At 44.0% G+C, this 14,815-nt stretch overlaps 1 protein-coding gene and 1 pseudogene across 1 annotated transcript; both read right to left on the minus strand.

Annotated features, from left to right (window-relative positions):
* Positions 1-4,330, minus strand: LOC112245583 (annotated as a pseudogene).
* A 4,985-nt stretch (positions 4,331-9,315) lies between these two features.
* On the minus strand, positions 9,316-14,363 carry LOC112242830 (keratin, type I cytoskeletal 13-like). Its single transcript, XM_042310704.1, has 7 exons — positions 13,761-14,363; positions 13,135-13,217; positions 11,283-11,439; positions 10,934-11,095; positions 10,675-10,800; positions 10,133-10,353; positions 9,316-9,901 (listed from the first exon to the last, which is right to left on the minus strand). Exons 1-7 carry the CDS (start codon positions 14,295-14,297, stop codon positions 9,757-9,759), a joined length of 1,431 nt encoding a protein of 476 aa, XP_042166638.1. The 5' UTR covers positions 14,298-14,363; the 3' UTR covers positions 9,316-9,756.
* Positions 14,364-14,815: the final 452 nt, after the last annotated feature.

Here is a 14,815-nt window from a genome sequence, read left to right on the forward strand (position 1 = left end):
TGATGGTGTCAGCAAGTCAGAGCATCTTTATTACATTGACAATGGGTTCTGTTGTTGGTGTTCCATCCAGATGTAGTAGAATGGGAGGTGTTAACCATAGAAATAGAATAACCAGAAAATAAATCCCCATTCAAGTCAATGTTCCATGATGGGTGTCTGAGGGGCTTTAGCCATTCTAGAAAGAATAGGAGGATGATATGGACATCTTAAACAAAAGTTAACCAGAGCTGGCCTAAACAAATACTACAGATAAGGAAGACAGGGATTTCTCATCTTACGAATATTTTGTATAAGTTGTAACTTTGTATTTTAGGTTGCATGAATAAAGTACTGGGGAACAACAATATTCCGAGTGCTGGCCTCTCATTTCCTATACCCATTCTAGTAATTATATGTCTATGGGGTTAACCCATTGCTTGCTGCAGTGCTTTCTGTGTGTGTATGTGGGACCTTAAGTGTGTTTGGTTTCACTTGAAGAGACAACCTTGCCGTCCACTATTTCCTCTGTGACGATCACCACCTTACGTGTGGTGGAGGTGGTGGAGGTGGAGGAGCTGAGGCCAGAGCTAGAGGAGCTGATGTGGGAGCTGGAGGAGCTGTGACCGGATTTCGAGGAGCTGAGGCCGAGTCTGTGAAGGGATACCAATGGTTAGCATAGTTAGAATCTATGATCATAATAACTATCTATTAAAGGTCACATAACAGTAGATTCATGTCAAAAGTAACCATGTCTCATAGTAAGGTCAACTTCAAATGAACATTGTTTTTATAGTCAAATGTTGAGGGAGACATCCAATCGCATCCTGCCGTACCTGCTAGCCTCTCCGTCCAGCAGCCTCCTGTACTCAGCGATCTCCATCTCCAGGCGTGTCTTGATGTCCAGCAGCATCTTGTACTCCTGGCCCTGGCGTTCCATGTCGCTGCGGAGAGACACTAGCTGCTCCTCCAGACTGGTCACTTGGTTCTGGAGGCGTCCCAACTGCATGGAGTAACGGCCCTCCGTCTCCGCCAGCGTGTTCTCCAGGGAGCCTTTCTATTGGCCGGGAGGGATAGAGATGATGGGTCAAAAACAGCGGGAGTTGGTTTTGAATTTGGAATGTTTACAGTCATACTGAAAAGTTAGCTCTAGTAATTGAATGTGTAGGCAGGTAGAGGTTAGCTATAGTAATGGAGTGGTGCCTGGCTATAGCAACTTGAGGGACAGTGTTAGAGACCAGATGAAAGTGAGATAGTTGAGGGTTGGAAAAGAGAATGATGAAAGAGTCAACTGTTGATTTTTGAAGAAAGTTGTAGAAAGTTGTCTTAGTAATGTCCCCTAAACTGTTGTCTGTGGTTAGATGTTTGTAATTACGGCTCACCATGCTGAGCTGTGACTGCAGTTCGATCTCCAGGCCCTGCAGTGTGCGACGGATCTCTGAGATCTCTGACTTGGAGGTCTGGAGAACCTCTGTACTGGACGCCACCTCCTTGTTCAACGTCTCTGTCTGTAAAAAATAATAAGTTGTTAATGGTTGAAAAGCACTCTATTGTCATACTTGAGTAAAAGTAAACACACCTTAACAGAAAATGACTCAAGTAAAAGTGAAAGTCACCCAGTAAAATATTATTTGAGTAAAAGTCTAAAAGTATTTGGTTTTAAATATATTTAAGTAAATGTTATTTCTAAAATATACTTAAGTATTAAGAGTTAAAGTTTTTTTTAGCCAGGGGCATATTCCAACACCCAGATTTTAAAAAATATATATATTTTTTATTTTTACAAATGAAGCACGTGTGTTTAGTGAGACCGCCAGATCAGAGACAATAGCGTATTACCAGGGATGATCTCTTGATAAGTGAATGACTTGGACCAATTTCCTGTCCTGCTAAGCATTCAAAATGTAACAAGTACTTTTGGGTGTCAGATCAAATGTATGGAGTACATTATTTTCTTTAGGAATGTAGTGAAGTAAAAGTAAAAGTAGTCAAAAATATAAACAGTAAAGCACAGATACCCCAAAAACTACTTAAGTAGTAATTTAAACTATTTTTACTTAAGAACATTACACCACTACAACTCATCGATCATCACAGGAACAAACCAACTCATGATAGAATGTGACAACATTACCAACTAGAAGTAAAGGAACATCTACACCATGAACATAGTTTAGAGGTTCTAGAGGTTCTACCTTGGTCTGGAACCAGGACTCCAGGTCGCGCTGGTTCTTGGCATTAACGGACTCGTACTGCTCACGGATCTCAGCCATGACTCTGGACAGGTCCTGCTGTGGTGCTGCGTCCACCTCCACGTTGATCTGTCCAGTCATCTGTGACATCATGGCCAGCAGCTCCTGTGGAGAAACACATAGGGTTGAGTTTAAAGAATTAAGAAGTGACTAACCTCTGCTGATGGTAACAACTTCACCTGCCCTCTGTCTTCATTATACATTTGAACACCATTGCTTGATACAGACGTGCTTGAAAGCCAGCAGTGGTGTTCTAGTGGAGACCCATAGCAGGTTGACATGGTCAATAGATGTAATAGATTAAGGGACTGTATGGATATGTTCCATCAGCCCACACCCACCTCCTCATGGTTCTTCTTGAGATAGATGAGCTCCTCCTTCAGCCCCTCGATCTGCATCTCCAGGTCAGATCTGGCCATGGTCATCTCGTCCAGCATCCTCTTCATCCCAGCGATGTCCGCCTCCACTGACTGACGCATGGCCAGCTCGTTCTCATACCTGAGAGACCGAGAGAGCTTAGGTCAAAGAACTGCCTGAATGTGTTCCTCTGTGAGAATAGGAAGGGGGTTATAGAATCTAGAATTCTATTTAGTTCTGGAAAGATAACAGTTAGTAACACCAGGCTTTTTGTATGTATGTTGGGAAGGTGTGGTTATTGTGGAGGTGAAGGGTAATGTCATTTGACTTCCTTTTTCATAGATTCTACGCAAAATGAAATAAAAAACATTGAGGGTTTTTACAGATTTGTGCTTATTCTATTTGGTTAATGGAACACACCAGCAGTGTACTGTATCTGTGGATGGTGTTTGATATACTTACTTGGTTCTGAAGTCGTCTGCAGCGAGCTTTGCGTTGTCGATGTTCAGATAGATGCTCCCATTCAAGCAAGTGGCAGCCTGGATCTGAGAGGTGGAGGATGGCAAAACATTTCAGGATGGGGAATGCATGGAATTTCACACTAATGCAGTGCGCACAAACTGTGATACCACACTGTAATCATTGAGTTCTGAGTTTCAGCTGCACTGTAAATTATAGCTCACAGAAGCATTACAGGGAACCTGTTATCTTTGTGAACATTGTAAAGCATGACACAAAGAAACAAATGGCACCTGTTTGTTGCACCTTTTTCTTACAGACAGGTAGGATTGGCTTCAATGATCTGCTATATCTTCAATGCATCAGCTGCAAATATGCATACTGTCTTGTCATTTATCTTCGGTGCAATATCTTGGTGTAATCAATTATTATATCACTTTGCATTTTCCAATGGTCATATGTCACTCTCAGTAACTTGTTGGAAAAACAAGCCAATGTCGCCTGTACTCTCTATCAAAGGATAACATTGTCACTTTGCAGACATTATCATGTTTTGACATGCCGTGCTCTTGCCTTCTAGGAAACACGTCACCTACCTTGTCCTGCAGGTCGGCGATAGTAGCGTAGAAGCCAGAGTAGTCGCGAGCGCTGGGGGACGTCTTGCTCTCCATGAACTGACGGATCTTCAACTCCAGCTCGGCGTTGGCCGCCTCTAGCATGCGCACCTTCTCCAAGTAGGTGGATAGGCGGTCGTTCAGGTTCTGCATTGTGGCCTTCTCGTTGGCCGACACATTAATGTCGGCTCCTCCGCCACCACCACCACCCCCTCCCATTCTGAAACCATAACCTCCACTACCACCACCCCTCCCATGCCGAAACCATAACCGCCACCACCCCTCCCATGCCGAAACCATAACCACCACCTCCGCCGCCACCCACTCCCATTCCGAAACCATAACCGCCACCACCACCTCCGCCGCCGGAACCGAACGAGGAGCTAGAGATGCGCACCCCAGAGCCTCCTGCTCCTCCATACACACTGCCAGCCCTCATGGCAGTGACGCGGCCTCCTCCACCTCCACCACCACCACCCATCGAGGAGAAGCGGGAGGAGCCCATACCCATTCCACCTCCACCTCCAGACCTCATGGACATGGTGCCACCTCCGCCTCCACCGCTGCTGCTGTAGGACATGCTAGATCTGGAGAAGGACATGGCTGCTGAGAGCGAGTCTGCCTGCCTGGGATGAGGAGAGGGAATGTGGTGCACGGCCCAGCCACTGTTGCCTTTTTATGCTGCACAGGGCAGAAGGGAGGGAGGGTGGGAGGAGGACATGGGTGGGAGAGGCAGAAGGGAGGAATAGAGAAGGGAGGAGTACAGGGAGGATTTACCACATATAGGGCAGGGGATCCTCCCCCACACTTTGACATGCTAGGATGCAGAAGGAGATGGAAGAGGATAGTTATGTACTGTGTGGATATGCAAATATTGAAAATATACTATTGTTGTGCAACTCCACTCTCCCCATCTCACTCTATATATGTCGTCTGCCTGCACAAACAAATAAAAGTGCACACACGTATAAATAGTTGGAATTCCTCTCCCGTTTATAGCGTCTGGTTGAAAGCATAAACAAACCTGCTTCTATTAGCCCCAGATAGGTCAATCAATCAGTCAACACACACAGTATAACTTTGACATGTTGTGACAGGTGAACTTTGCCACGTTTTCTGAGCATATTTTTTAAAACACTGAATGGCTATTTACCTGTACCTGTTAAGTTACCAAGACAACAAGTTGCAAAGAAACTTCCCAGTACAATATGATCTTTCTCTTGACACCGAGACAACATTCTCCCCGAACAGACCTGTCTTTTTCCTTAAACACAACAGTCGATTGTTCCTTGATAGATTTTCTGATTTTATGCATATACTCAGGTTCCATTTTTCCTAAGTTTCACTCCTTTAGTGTCCAGCTACTGTAGTTCAAAAACAAAAGGATAAATGTCCTTTTACCACTTTATAGAGACTTGTCTAAAGTTTGTAAAAACAAAAATACCCCATGGGATTAAAGTACTGTTCTTTTAATTAACACCTTTCCTGGTTGTATCTGGCTATTTCCATATACAGTGGGGAGAACAAGTATTTGATACACTGAGCCGATTTTGACAGTTACTAGATTTCCCCCAGAACTCAAAGCATGTAGATTGGTCTGTAATTTTTCCGTATCAAAATGTACACTTCAACTGTGAGAGACAGAATCTAAAACAAAAATGAGAAAATCACATTGTATGATTTTTAAGCAATTAATTTGCATTTTATTGCATGACATAAGTTTTTGATACATCAGAAAAGCAGAACTTAATATTTGGTACAGAAACCTTTGTTTGCAATTACAGAGACCATACATTTCCTGTAGTTCTTGACCAGGTTTGCACACACTGCAGCAGGGATTTTGGCCCATGACATACAGACCTTTTTACAGATCCTTCAGTTTACAGACAGATTGCTTCACTTATAATTTCAGCTGTATCAAAGATGTTCCAGTGGGTTCAGGTCTGGAGATTACATACACTAAGGACCTTGAGTGCCTTTAAACAGCTTGGAAAAGTCCAGAAAATCTTTTTGGTTTTAGGGTCTTTGTCATGCTGAAGGCTAATTGACCCATCTTCAATTTTACTGAGGGAAAGGAGGTTGTGGATGATATCAAGGGCCCCATCCATCCTCCCCTGAAACTCAGTGCCTCTTTGTCCCCTTTGACATCATGGGAAAATCCCCAAAGAAATGATGTTTCCACCTCCATGCTTCATGGTTGGGATGGTTTCTGGGTTTGTACTCATCCTTCTTCTTCCTCCAAACACAGCAAGGAGTTTAGACCAAAAACTATGTATTTTTGTCTCATCAGACCAAGGACCTGCATTCTCCCATTCTCCTCTGGATTATCCAGATGGTCAAAAAGTCAAATCAATCCTGGAACATGTGCATCAAAGCAGGGGGACCTTGCGAAGATGCTGGAGGAAACCAGGTACAAAGTATCTACTTACAGTTTTCTTTGAGACTGTGGTCCCAGCTCTCTTCAGGTCACCTGGCCAGGTCCTGCCGTGTAGTTCTGGGCTGAAGCCACTGCTCCAAAACCACCATAAAAAAGCCCCTACGGTTTGCAGATCTTGCATGGGGACAAAGATGATTGACTTTTTGAAAATGTCTTCCATTTTCTAAAATGTGCCAACAGTTTGGCCTTAATGACCATCTTTATGTTTGGAGGAAATCCCAGACTTGTGCATGTCTAAAGAATTTTATCCCATGTCCTTACACAGCTCTCTGGTCTTGGCCATTGTGGTGAGGTTGGAGTCTGTTTGATTGAGTGTGGGACAGGTGTCTTTAAAAATAACGATTCAAACAGGTGCAGTTAATACAGGTAATATATTGAAGCAGGAAGGTTTCTTTAAGAAAAACAACAGGTCTGTGAAAGCTTGGTCTTAAATGGTTGGTAGGTGATCAAATACTGATGTCATGCATAAAATGCAAATTAATTACTTAAAAATCATACAATGTGATTTTCTGGATTTTTGTTTTAGATTCCGTCTCTCACAGTTGAACTGTACCTATGATAAAAATTACAGACCTCTACATGCTTTGTAAGTAGGAAAACCTGCAAAATCGGCAGTGTATCGAATACTTGTTCTCCCCACTGTATCTTTTTTGTCATGCTCCAGAGGTTATCATTTTCCTCTAACATTTTACCTGGGCATTGCTCCATTATATATTTTGATCCTGAATACACAACACAGGGTGAAACCCTTGGTATTTTCAAGCTTTGTGATGGCAGCATCATGTTATGGGTATGCTTGTCACTGGCAGGAACTGGGGAATTTGTCAGGATCAAAAAAAATAAAAGGCTGAAATAAATTTTTATTTGTCAGCTTACTATTATTAATGACAAAGACATGCTTAAAATGAAAGTGGAGTTGAGTATTCTTGAGTGCTCCAGCCTCAAAAAACAATAGATAAATGTTGCCCTAAGACTTGTCTAAAGTTTGTAAAAACTAAAATATACCTGTCACCTTAGCCTCACCCTTGAATTATTCATAACATATTTCCTGGTTGTTTGTGGCTGAATCAACTGTCACAAAGATCTAGAAGAAGACATCCTAGAGCCACTGACAGTCACTAGATTCACCCAAAACTCAACCCATGTCTCAACCCCCAACCCCATGGATTCAAATCCCAAGTGCTGTCGCATGTGTCTTATTACATTTGTGAAATGATGGGCTTTTCTGAGAAATGCTCAATTAGAAGGGTGCAGTCAGTCAGTGAGTTTGCATTGGCGTGTTCACACAAACAAGGTGCCAGGACAATGCAATCAAATTATATATAATAAATTCATCTGAAACACTACATCATCTATCATACACTACATGGCCAAAGTATGTGGACACCCCTTCAAATGAGTGGATTTGGTTATTTCAGCCACACCCGTTGCTGACATGTGTATAAAATCAAGCACACAGCTATGCAATCTCCATAAACAAACATTGGCAGTAGATTGGCCTTACTGAAGAGCTCAGTGACTTTCAATGTGGCACCGCCATAGGATGCCACCTTTCCAACAAGTCAGTTTGTCAAATTTCTGCTGGTGCTGCCCCGGACAACTGTAAGTGCTGTTATTATGAAGTGGAAATGTCTAGGAACAACAACGGCTCAGCCGCAAAGTGGTAGGCCACACAAGCTCAAAGAACGGGACCGCCGAGTGCTGAAGCGCATAAAAATAGTCTGTCCTCGATTGCAACACCCATTACCAAGTTCCAAACTGCCTCTGGAAGCAAGGTCAGCACAAAAACAGTTAGCCGGGAGCTTTATGAAATATGTTTCCATGGCTGAGCAGCCGCACAAAAGCCTAAGACCCCCATGAGCATTGCCAAGCTTCTGATAGAGTGGTGTAAAGCTCACCGCCATTGGACCCTGGAGCAGTGGAAACGTGTTCTCTGGAGTGATGAATCACAGGCCTAATCACCAAATATCAGTGCCCGACCTCACTAATGCTCTTGTGGCAGAATGGAACCAAGTAAATGCAGCAATGTTCCAACATCTAATGGAAAGCCTTCCCAGAAGGGTGTAGGCTGTTATAGTAGCAAAGGGTGGACCAACTCCATATTAATGCCCATGATTTTTGGAATGAGGTGTTTGACGAGCAAGTGTCCAAATACTTTTGACCATGTAGTGTATATGTGGTCTGCATCTTGATTTATGGCTGTCCACCACTGTGAGTAGAGCACTCTACTTTCCAAGCCTTTGTATGAGTTTTCCAAATCTCCTAAGTCTCCCACAGTCATATCTGTCAACGCGAAATGACCATCCTCTAACTCCAATACCTACTGATGTTGTGTAATAGTGGAGGCTCCTCAGAGGAGGAATAGGAGGACCCAACCTACTCAGTGATTATCAGAAAAATAATAAATAATTCTAAATTCTAAAGATATGCTTTTTTAATGTAAAACTATACTAAATATACTTACATCACCAAATACCTGATGACCTAAAACACACTTTCGCAAAGAAGTCCTAAAGTAGTCTCAACAGGACACTCCAGGGTAGCACACTGGTGTAGCCAGAGGACAGCTATTTCCCGTCCTTGTCTGGCTATATTGACTTCAGTATAAAGAATAGGAGGCTCATGCAACTCAGCTACCTCCATAGACCTACATGGTAGTTATGATGGAGAACACATAGAACCTCGATGTGGATGTGGATGAGATCAAGTAATAATTTGTCAACAGAACCATCAATAAAGATTATGTGGTTGAATGAGAATGGACTGTATGGTTTCACTTGTTTCAGAGATATTGACGCTTTGTCATAGACTGACTATATGAATATGTGAGGACGGATGTCATAGCAGATACATTTTGGCATCTAATTTAAAATGTATAGTTTTCAAATCTAAATATTTCCACTAAAACATGGTGTACAGCTCTACAGTTGACTCCACAAACACCCTCCATAAAATGTAAACTCTGAAAAGAGGTAGAAATACATGTGTATAATTTTGCTGACATTTTTCTACTATCAATATTTCAATTTGTTTTGCCTAGTATGAAACTCAATACAAGTGAATGTCATAAATTACACTATTTAAGATCATACTGACACATATGCTTTCTCAAGACCATAGATTTGGCCTCATGTGCAAAAGATAACAACCTATGTGATAGTCAGATGTATGGGAGCACGCCAGATCAGATAAATCAAGTTGAAAGACACAGAAGACAGAATGATGGTGTCAGCAAGTCAGAGCATCTTTATTACATTGACAATGGGGTCTGTTGTTGGTGTTCCATCCAGATGTTAGTAGAATGTGTTGTTCTGGAGGTGTTAACCATAGAAATAGAATTACCAGAAAATAAATCCCCATTCAAGTCAATGATCCATGATGGGTGTCTGAGGGGCTTTAGCCATTCTAGAAAGAATAGGAGGATGATATGCACATCTTAAACTAGAGTTAACCAGAGCTGGCCTCAACAAATAACAATGTTATTTATTTGACAAAAACGTTTTATAAGTTGAAACATTGTATTTTAGGTTGCATGAATAAAGCACTGGGGAACAGCAATATTCTATGTGCTGGCCTCTCATTTCATATACCCATTCTAGTAATTATATTTCTATGGGGTTAACCCGTTGCTTGCTGCAGTGCTCGCTGCGTGTGTGGGACCTTATGTGGTGTGTTTGGTTCCACTTGAGGAAACAACCTTGCCGTCCACCATTTCCTCTGTGACGATCACCACCTTGCCTTTGGTGGAGGACCTGGGGCCTGAGCTGGAGGAGCTGTGGACAGATTTCGAGGAGCTGAGGCCGAGGCTGTGAGGAAGGGAAACCCATGGTTAGCATAGTTAGCATCTATGATCTATGATCATAATAAGTATCTATTAAAGGTCAAACACTGGTAGATTCATGTCAAAAGTAACAATGGCTCATATTAAGGTCAACTTCAAAAGAACATTGTTTATAAAGTCAAATGTTGAAGGAAACATTAATTAATTTTCACTTGTTTGAAGGACCCTTGTCACCCCTCTTCCCATCCTGCCTTACCCGCTAGCCTCTCCGTCCAGCAGCCTCCTGTACTCAGCGATCTCCATCTCCAGGCGTGTCTTGATGTCCAGCAGCATCTTGTACTCCTGGCCCTGGCGTTCCATGTCGCTGCGGAGAGACACTAGCTGCTCCTCCAGACTGGTCACTTGGTTCTGGAGGTGTCCCAGCTGCATGGAGAAACGGCCCTCCGTCTCCGCCAGCGTGTTCTCCAGGGAGCCTTTCTATTGGCCGGAAGGGATAGAGATGATGGGTCAAAAACTGTCGGAGTTGGTTTTGAATTTGGATTGTTTACAGTCATACTGAAAAGTTAGCTCTAGTAATTGAATGTGTAGGCAGGTAGAGGTTAGCTATAGTAATGGAGTGGTGCCTGGCTATAGCAACTTGAGGGACAGTATTAGAGACCAGGTGAAAGTGAGATTCTTGAGGAATGATAGAGAATGATGAGAGTCAATTGTTGATTATTGAAGAAAGTTGCAGAAAATTGTGGTAGTAATGTCCCCTAAACTGTGGACCTTGGTCAGATGTTAGTAATTACGGCTCACCATGCTGAGCTGGGACTGCAGTTCGATTTCCAGGCCCTGAAGTGTGCGACGGATCTCTGAGATCTCTGACTTGGAGGTCTGGAGAACCTCTGTACTGGACGCCACCTCCTTGTTCAACGTCTCTGTCTGTAAAACAATGGTTAATCATCACAGGAACAAGCCAACATTTCAGCTCATATTAGAATGTGACAACGTTACCAACTAGAAGTGAAGGAACATCTACACCATGAACACAGTTTAGAGGTTCTAGAGGTTCTACCTTGGTCTGGAACCAGGACTCCAGGTCGCGCTGGTTCTTGGCACTAACGGACTCGTACTGCTCACGGATCTCAGCCATGACTCTGGACAGGTCCTCCTGTGGTGCTGCGTCCACCTCCACGTTGATCTGTCCAGTCATCTGTGACCTCATGGCCAGCAGCTCCTGTGGAGAAACACATAGGGGTGAGCTGCCCTCTGTCTTCATTATACATTTGAACACCATTGCTTGATACAGATGTGCTTGAAAGCCAGCAATGGTGTTCTAGTGGAGACCCATAGCAGGTTGACATGGTCAATAGATGTAATACATTAAGGGACTGTATGGATATGTTCCATCAGCCCACACCCACCTCCTCATGGTTCTTCTTGAGATAGATGAGCTCCTCCTTCAGCCCCTCGATCTGCATCTCCAGGTCAGATCTGGCCATGGTCATCTCGTCCAGCATCCTCTTCATCCCGGCGATGTCCGCCTCCACTGACTGACGCATGGCCAGCTCGTTCTCATACCTGAGAGACAGAGAGAGCTTAGGTCAAAGAATTGCCGGAATGTGTTCCTCTGTGGGAATAGCAGGGGGTTATAGATTCTAGTATTCCATTTAGTTTGGGAAAATAACAGAAAGTAACACCAGGCTTCTGATATGTCTGTTGGGAGGGTGTGGTTATCGTGGAGGTGCAGTGGTGGGCCGTCAGGGCCAGCAAGGCCTTCTCTGCTGGCCTAAACATCATCAGAATATATATATATTTTTAAACATATTTTCCCACAAATATGTATTAAATATTAAATATTAAATATGTTTTATTCCCCAGAGTAAGAGTTACACTCTTCATTTCATAGCTTTCCTCTTGGTTGCACTGCTTCCAGCCCCAGGTTGAGATTTGGAGGGCTGGTCTTTATGTTAGATCTATTATCCAATCATATTCAGCCATCATGTGTTGCCAGGGGTCTAAAATCTGCCCTCAGGCCTTCAGAATCAACAGTGCGGACGCTTGTAGCTTAAAGTGAAATGAAAATTTAGTGTCAACCAATCAGCTTTAGAGTTGGCTATTGTACGCCTGCTGGCTGCCTCAGCTAGCAGGCGTTGTGCGTGCACGTCTTTTGATTGGATTACCAATATTGAGAGGCAGGTCCTATGGGCAGGTCTATGCAGAACCTCAGAACTAGGAAACTGAATTTGATAAACAAATTTGCGTACTACTAAGCTGTTTTTCAACCCACAATGGCGGAAGAAGGAGAAGATATCAATTTGGTCGAGGATACAATTATAACGCCATTCTCAAGACAAACTTTTCAAGAAAAGTTAGACATTGTCGCCCGACGCCGACACTACAAAAGCCTGTCACAGGCGGGAAAGGGGTTCGTTCGCCACTTTCAAAGTTCCAACTACGAGCGCTATCAATGGCTCACAGGCTCCGAGAAACACTGCAAACTGTACTGTTGGGAATGCCTATTATTTGCAAGTGATCGATTTGGTGTTTGAAGCCACACTGGCTTTGCAAACTTGAGTTGTCTAACCAAGGCAGCAACGAGACACCAAAGTACGGCTGGCCACTTACAAGCAATGGTGCTTTTGAAAACTTTTGGCGGACACCCGAGTGGATCTACAGCTCAACGAACAAGCGCGCAGGGCAACGGAGCTGCAACCAATGAGAAGGTGAAGAAAAATAGGGAAATATTGAAAAGACTCATTGATTGTGTCATGTTTTTGGTAAACAGGAACTGTATTCTTTTGGGGGGGGCCTTAAAGCTCAAAGTTTGTGGACCAGAAATGGATAGAAGAAGAATATTAATATAACTCTGTTGCACTCGACTATGTTCTTGCCTATTAGTTGAACTGTATTGTACTCTTCCCCTGCAATTCTCTGAAGAAAAATGTCAATTTCAAGGTGACGCAACGCCTGGTTATACTGTGTTTCTGTCTAAATGTATAGTGTCTAGAGCCATGGCATCATAATGATGGTAATAAGAGGTGGATTAATTTGGGTGGGACTGTGTAGGACCTCACTGAAGGCCCAGGCCCCAGGCCCACGGCACGCCATTGTGGAGGTGAAGGGTAATGGCCATTGGCTTCGTTTTTTATAGATTCAACACAAAATTAAATAAAAAGCAGTATGAGGGTTTTTACAGATTTGGGCTTATTCCATTTGGTTAATGGAATGCTCCAGCAGTGTACTGTATCTGTGGATGGAGTTTGATATACTTACTTGGTTCTGAAGTCGTCTGCAGCGAGCTTTGCGTTGTCGATGTTCAGATAGATGCTTCCATTCAAGCAAGTGGCAGCCTGGATCTGAGAGGTGGAGGATGGCAAAACATTTCAGGATGGGGCATGCATGGAATTTCACACTGATGTAGTACGCACAAACTGTGATACCACACTGTAATCATTGAGTTCTGAGTTTCAGCTGCACTGTACATTATAGCCCATAGAAGCATTACAGGGAACCTGCTGTCTTTGTAAACATTGTAAAGCATGACACAAAGAAACAAATTGCACCGATTGCAATCGCCTAGGGGCTCTTAACAGACAGGAAGGATTGGTTTCAATGGTCTGCTATATTTTCAATGTTTCAGCTGCAAATATGCATACTGCCTTTGCATCTATCTTTGGTGCAATATCTTGGTTGAATCAATTATAACAAATGTGTATCATTTAGCAAATCATATTCATATCACTCTTAGCAACTTGTTGGAAAACAAGCTGATGACATGTGTAACATGTATCTGTACTCTCTAACAAAGCATAACATTGTCACTCTGCAGACATTACCATGTTTTGACATGCTGAGATTATTATTGAGTGCTCTTGCTATCAATGAGACATGTCACGTACCTTGTCCTGCAGGTCAGCGATAGTAGCGTGGAAGCGAGAGTAGTCACGAGCGCTGGGGGACGTCTTGCTCTCCATGAACTGACGGATCTTCAGCTCCAGCTCGGCGTTGGCCGCCTCCAGAGAGCGCACCTTCTCCAAGTAGTTGGACAGGCGGTCGTTCAGGTTCTGCATTGTGACCTTCTCGTTGGCCGACACATGGAGGTCGGCTCCACCGCCACCACCACCCCCTCCCATGCCGAAACCATAACCTCCACTGCCGCCACCCCCTCCCATTCCGAAACCATAACCGCCACCACCACCTCCTCCGCCGGAACCAAATGAGGAGCTAGAGATGCGCACCCCAGAGCCTCCTGCACCTCCATACACACTGCCGGCCCTCATGGCAGTGACGCGGCCTCCTCCACCACCACCACCACCCATCGAGGAGAAGCGTGAGGAGCCCATACCCATTCCACCTCCACCTCCAGACCTCATGGACATGGTGCCACCTCCACCACCGCTGCTGCTGTAGGACATGCTAGATCTGGAGAAGGACATGGCTGCTGAGAAGGAGTCTGCCTGCCTGGGATGAAGAGGAGAGAGAATGTGGTGCACGGCCCAGCCACTGTTCCCTTTATATGCTGCACAGGGCTTAAGGTGGGAGGGAGGTTGGGAGGAGGACACCGGTGGGGGAGGCAGAAGGGAGGAGTAGAGAAGGGAGGAATACAGGGAGGTATTACCTCATGCAGGGCAGGGCAGGGCAGGGCAGGGCTCCTCCACCCACTTTGACACCCTGCGGGCAGATGCTAGCATGCAGAAGGAGATGGAAGAGGATAGATAGATATGTACTTGAATATTGAAAATATACCATTGTCGTGCAACTCCACCCTCCTCCATCTCACTCTATAGATGGTGTCTGCCTGCACAAACATATAAAATTGCACACAACCATAAACAGTTGGATTTCCTCCCCCATAATAGCGTCTGGTTGAAAGCATAGACAAACCTGCTTCTATTATCCCCAGGTAGGTCAGTCAGTCAGTCAACACACACAGTTTAACTTTGACAGGTGAGCT

The sequence above is a fragment of the Oncorhynchus tshawytscha genome, linkage group LG32, assembly GCF_018296145.1.
Source record: "Oncorhynchus tshawytscha isolate Ot180627B linkage group LG32, Otsh_v2.0, whole genome shotgun sequence".
In the NCBI taxonomy this organism is placed as follows: domain Eukaryota; kingdom Metazoa; phylum Chordata; class Actinopteri; order Salmoniformes; family Salmonidae; genus Oncorhynchus; species Oncorhynchus tshawytscha.

Bases quoted from the DNA above. Each gene is read 5' to 3' on its own strand.
- LOC112242830 (XM_042310704.1), bottom strand. From the start codon at position 14,297: ATGTCCTTCTCCAGATCTAGCATGTCCTACAGCAGCAGCGGTGGTGGA. The intron at 11,096-11,282 runs GTGGGTGTGGGC...GTTTCTCCACAG, and splicing joins TCAAGAAGAACCATGAGGAG to GAGCTGCTGGCCATGAGGTC. The intron at 10,354-10,674 runs GTGAGCCGTAAT...TCCGGCCAATAG, and splicing joins TGCAGTCCCAGCTCAGCATG to AAAGGCTCCCTGGAGAACAC.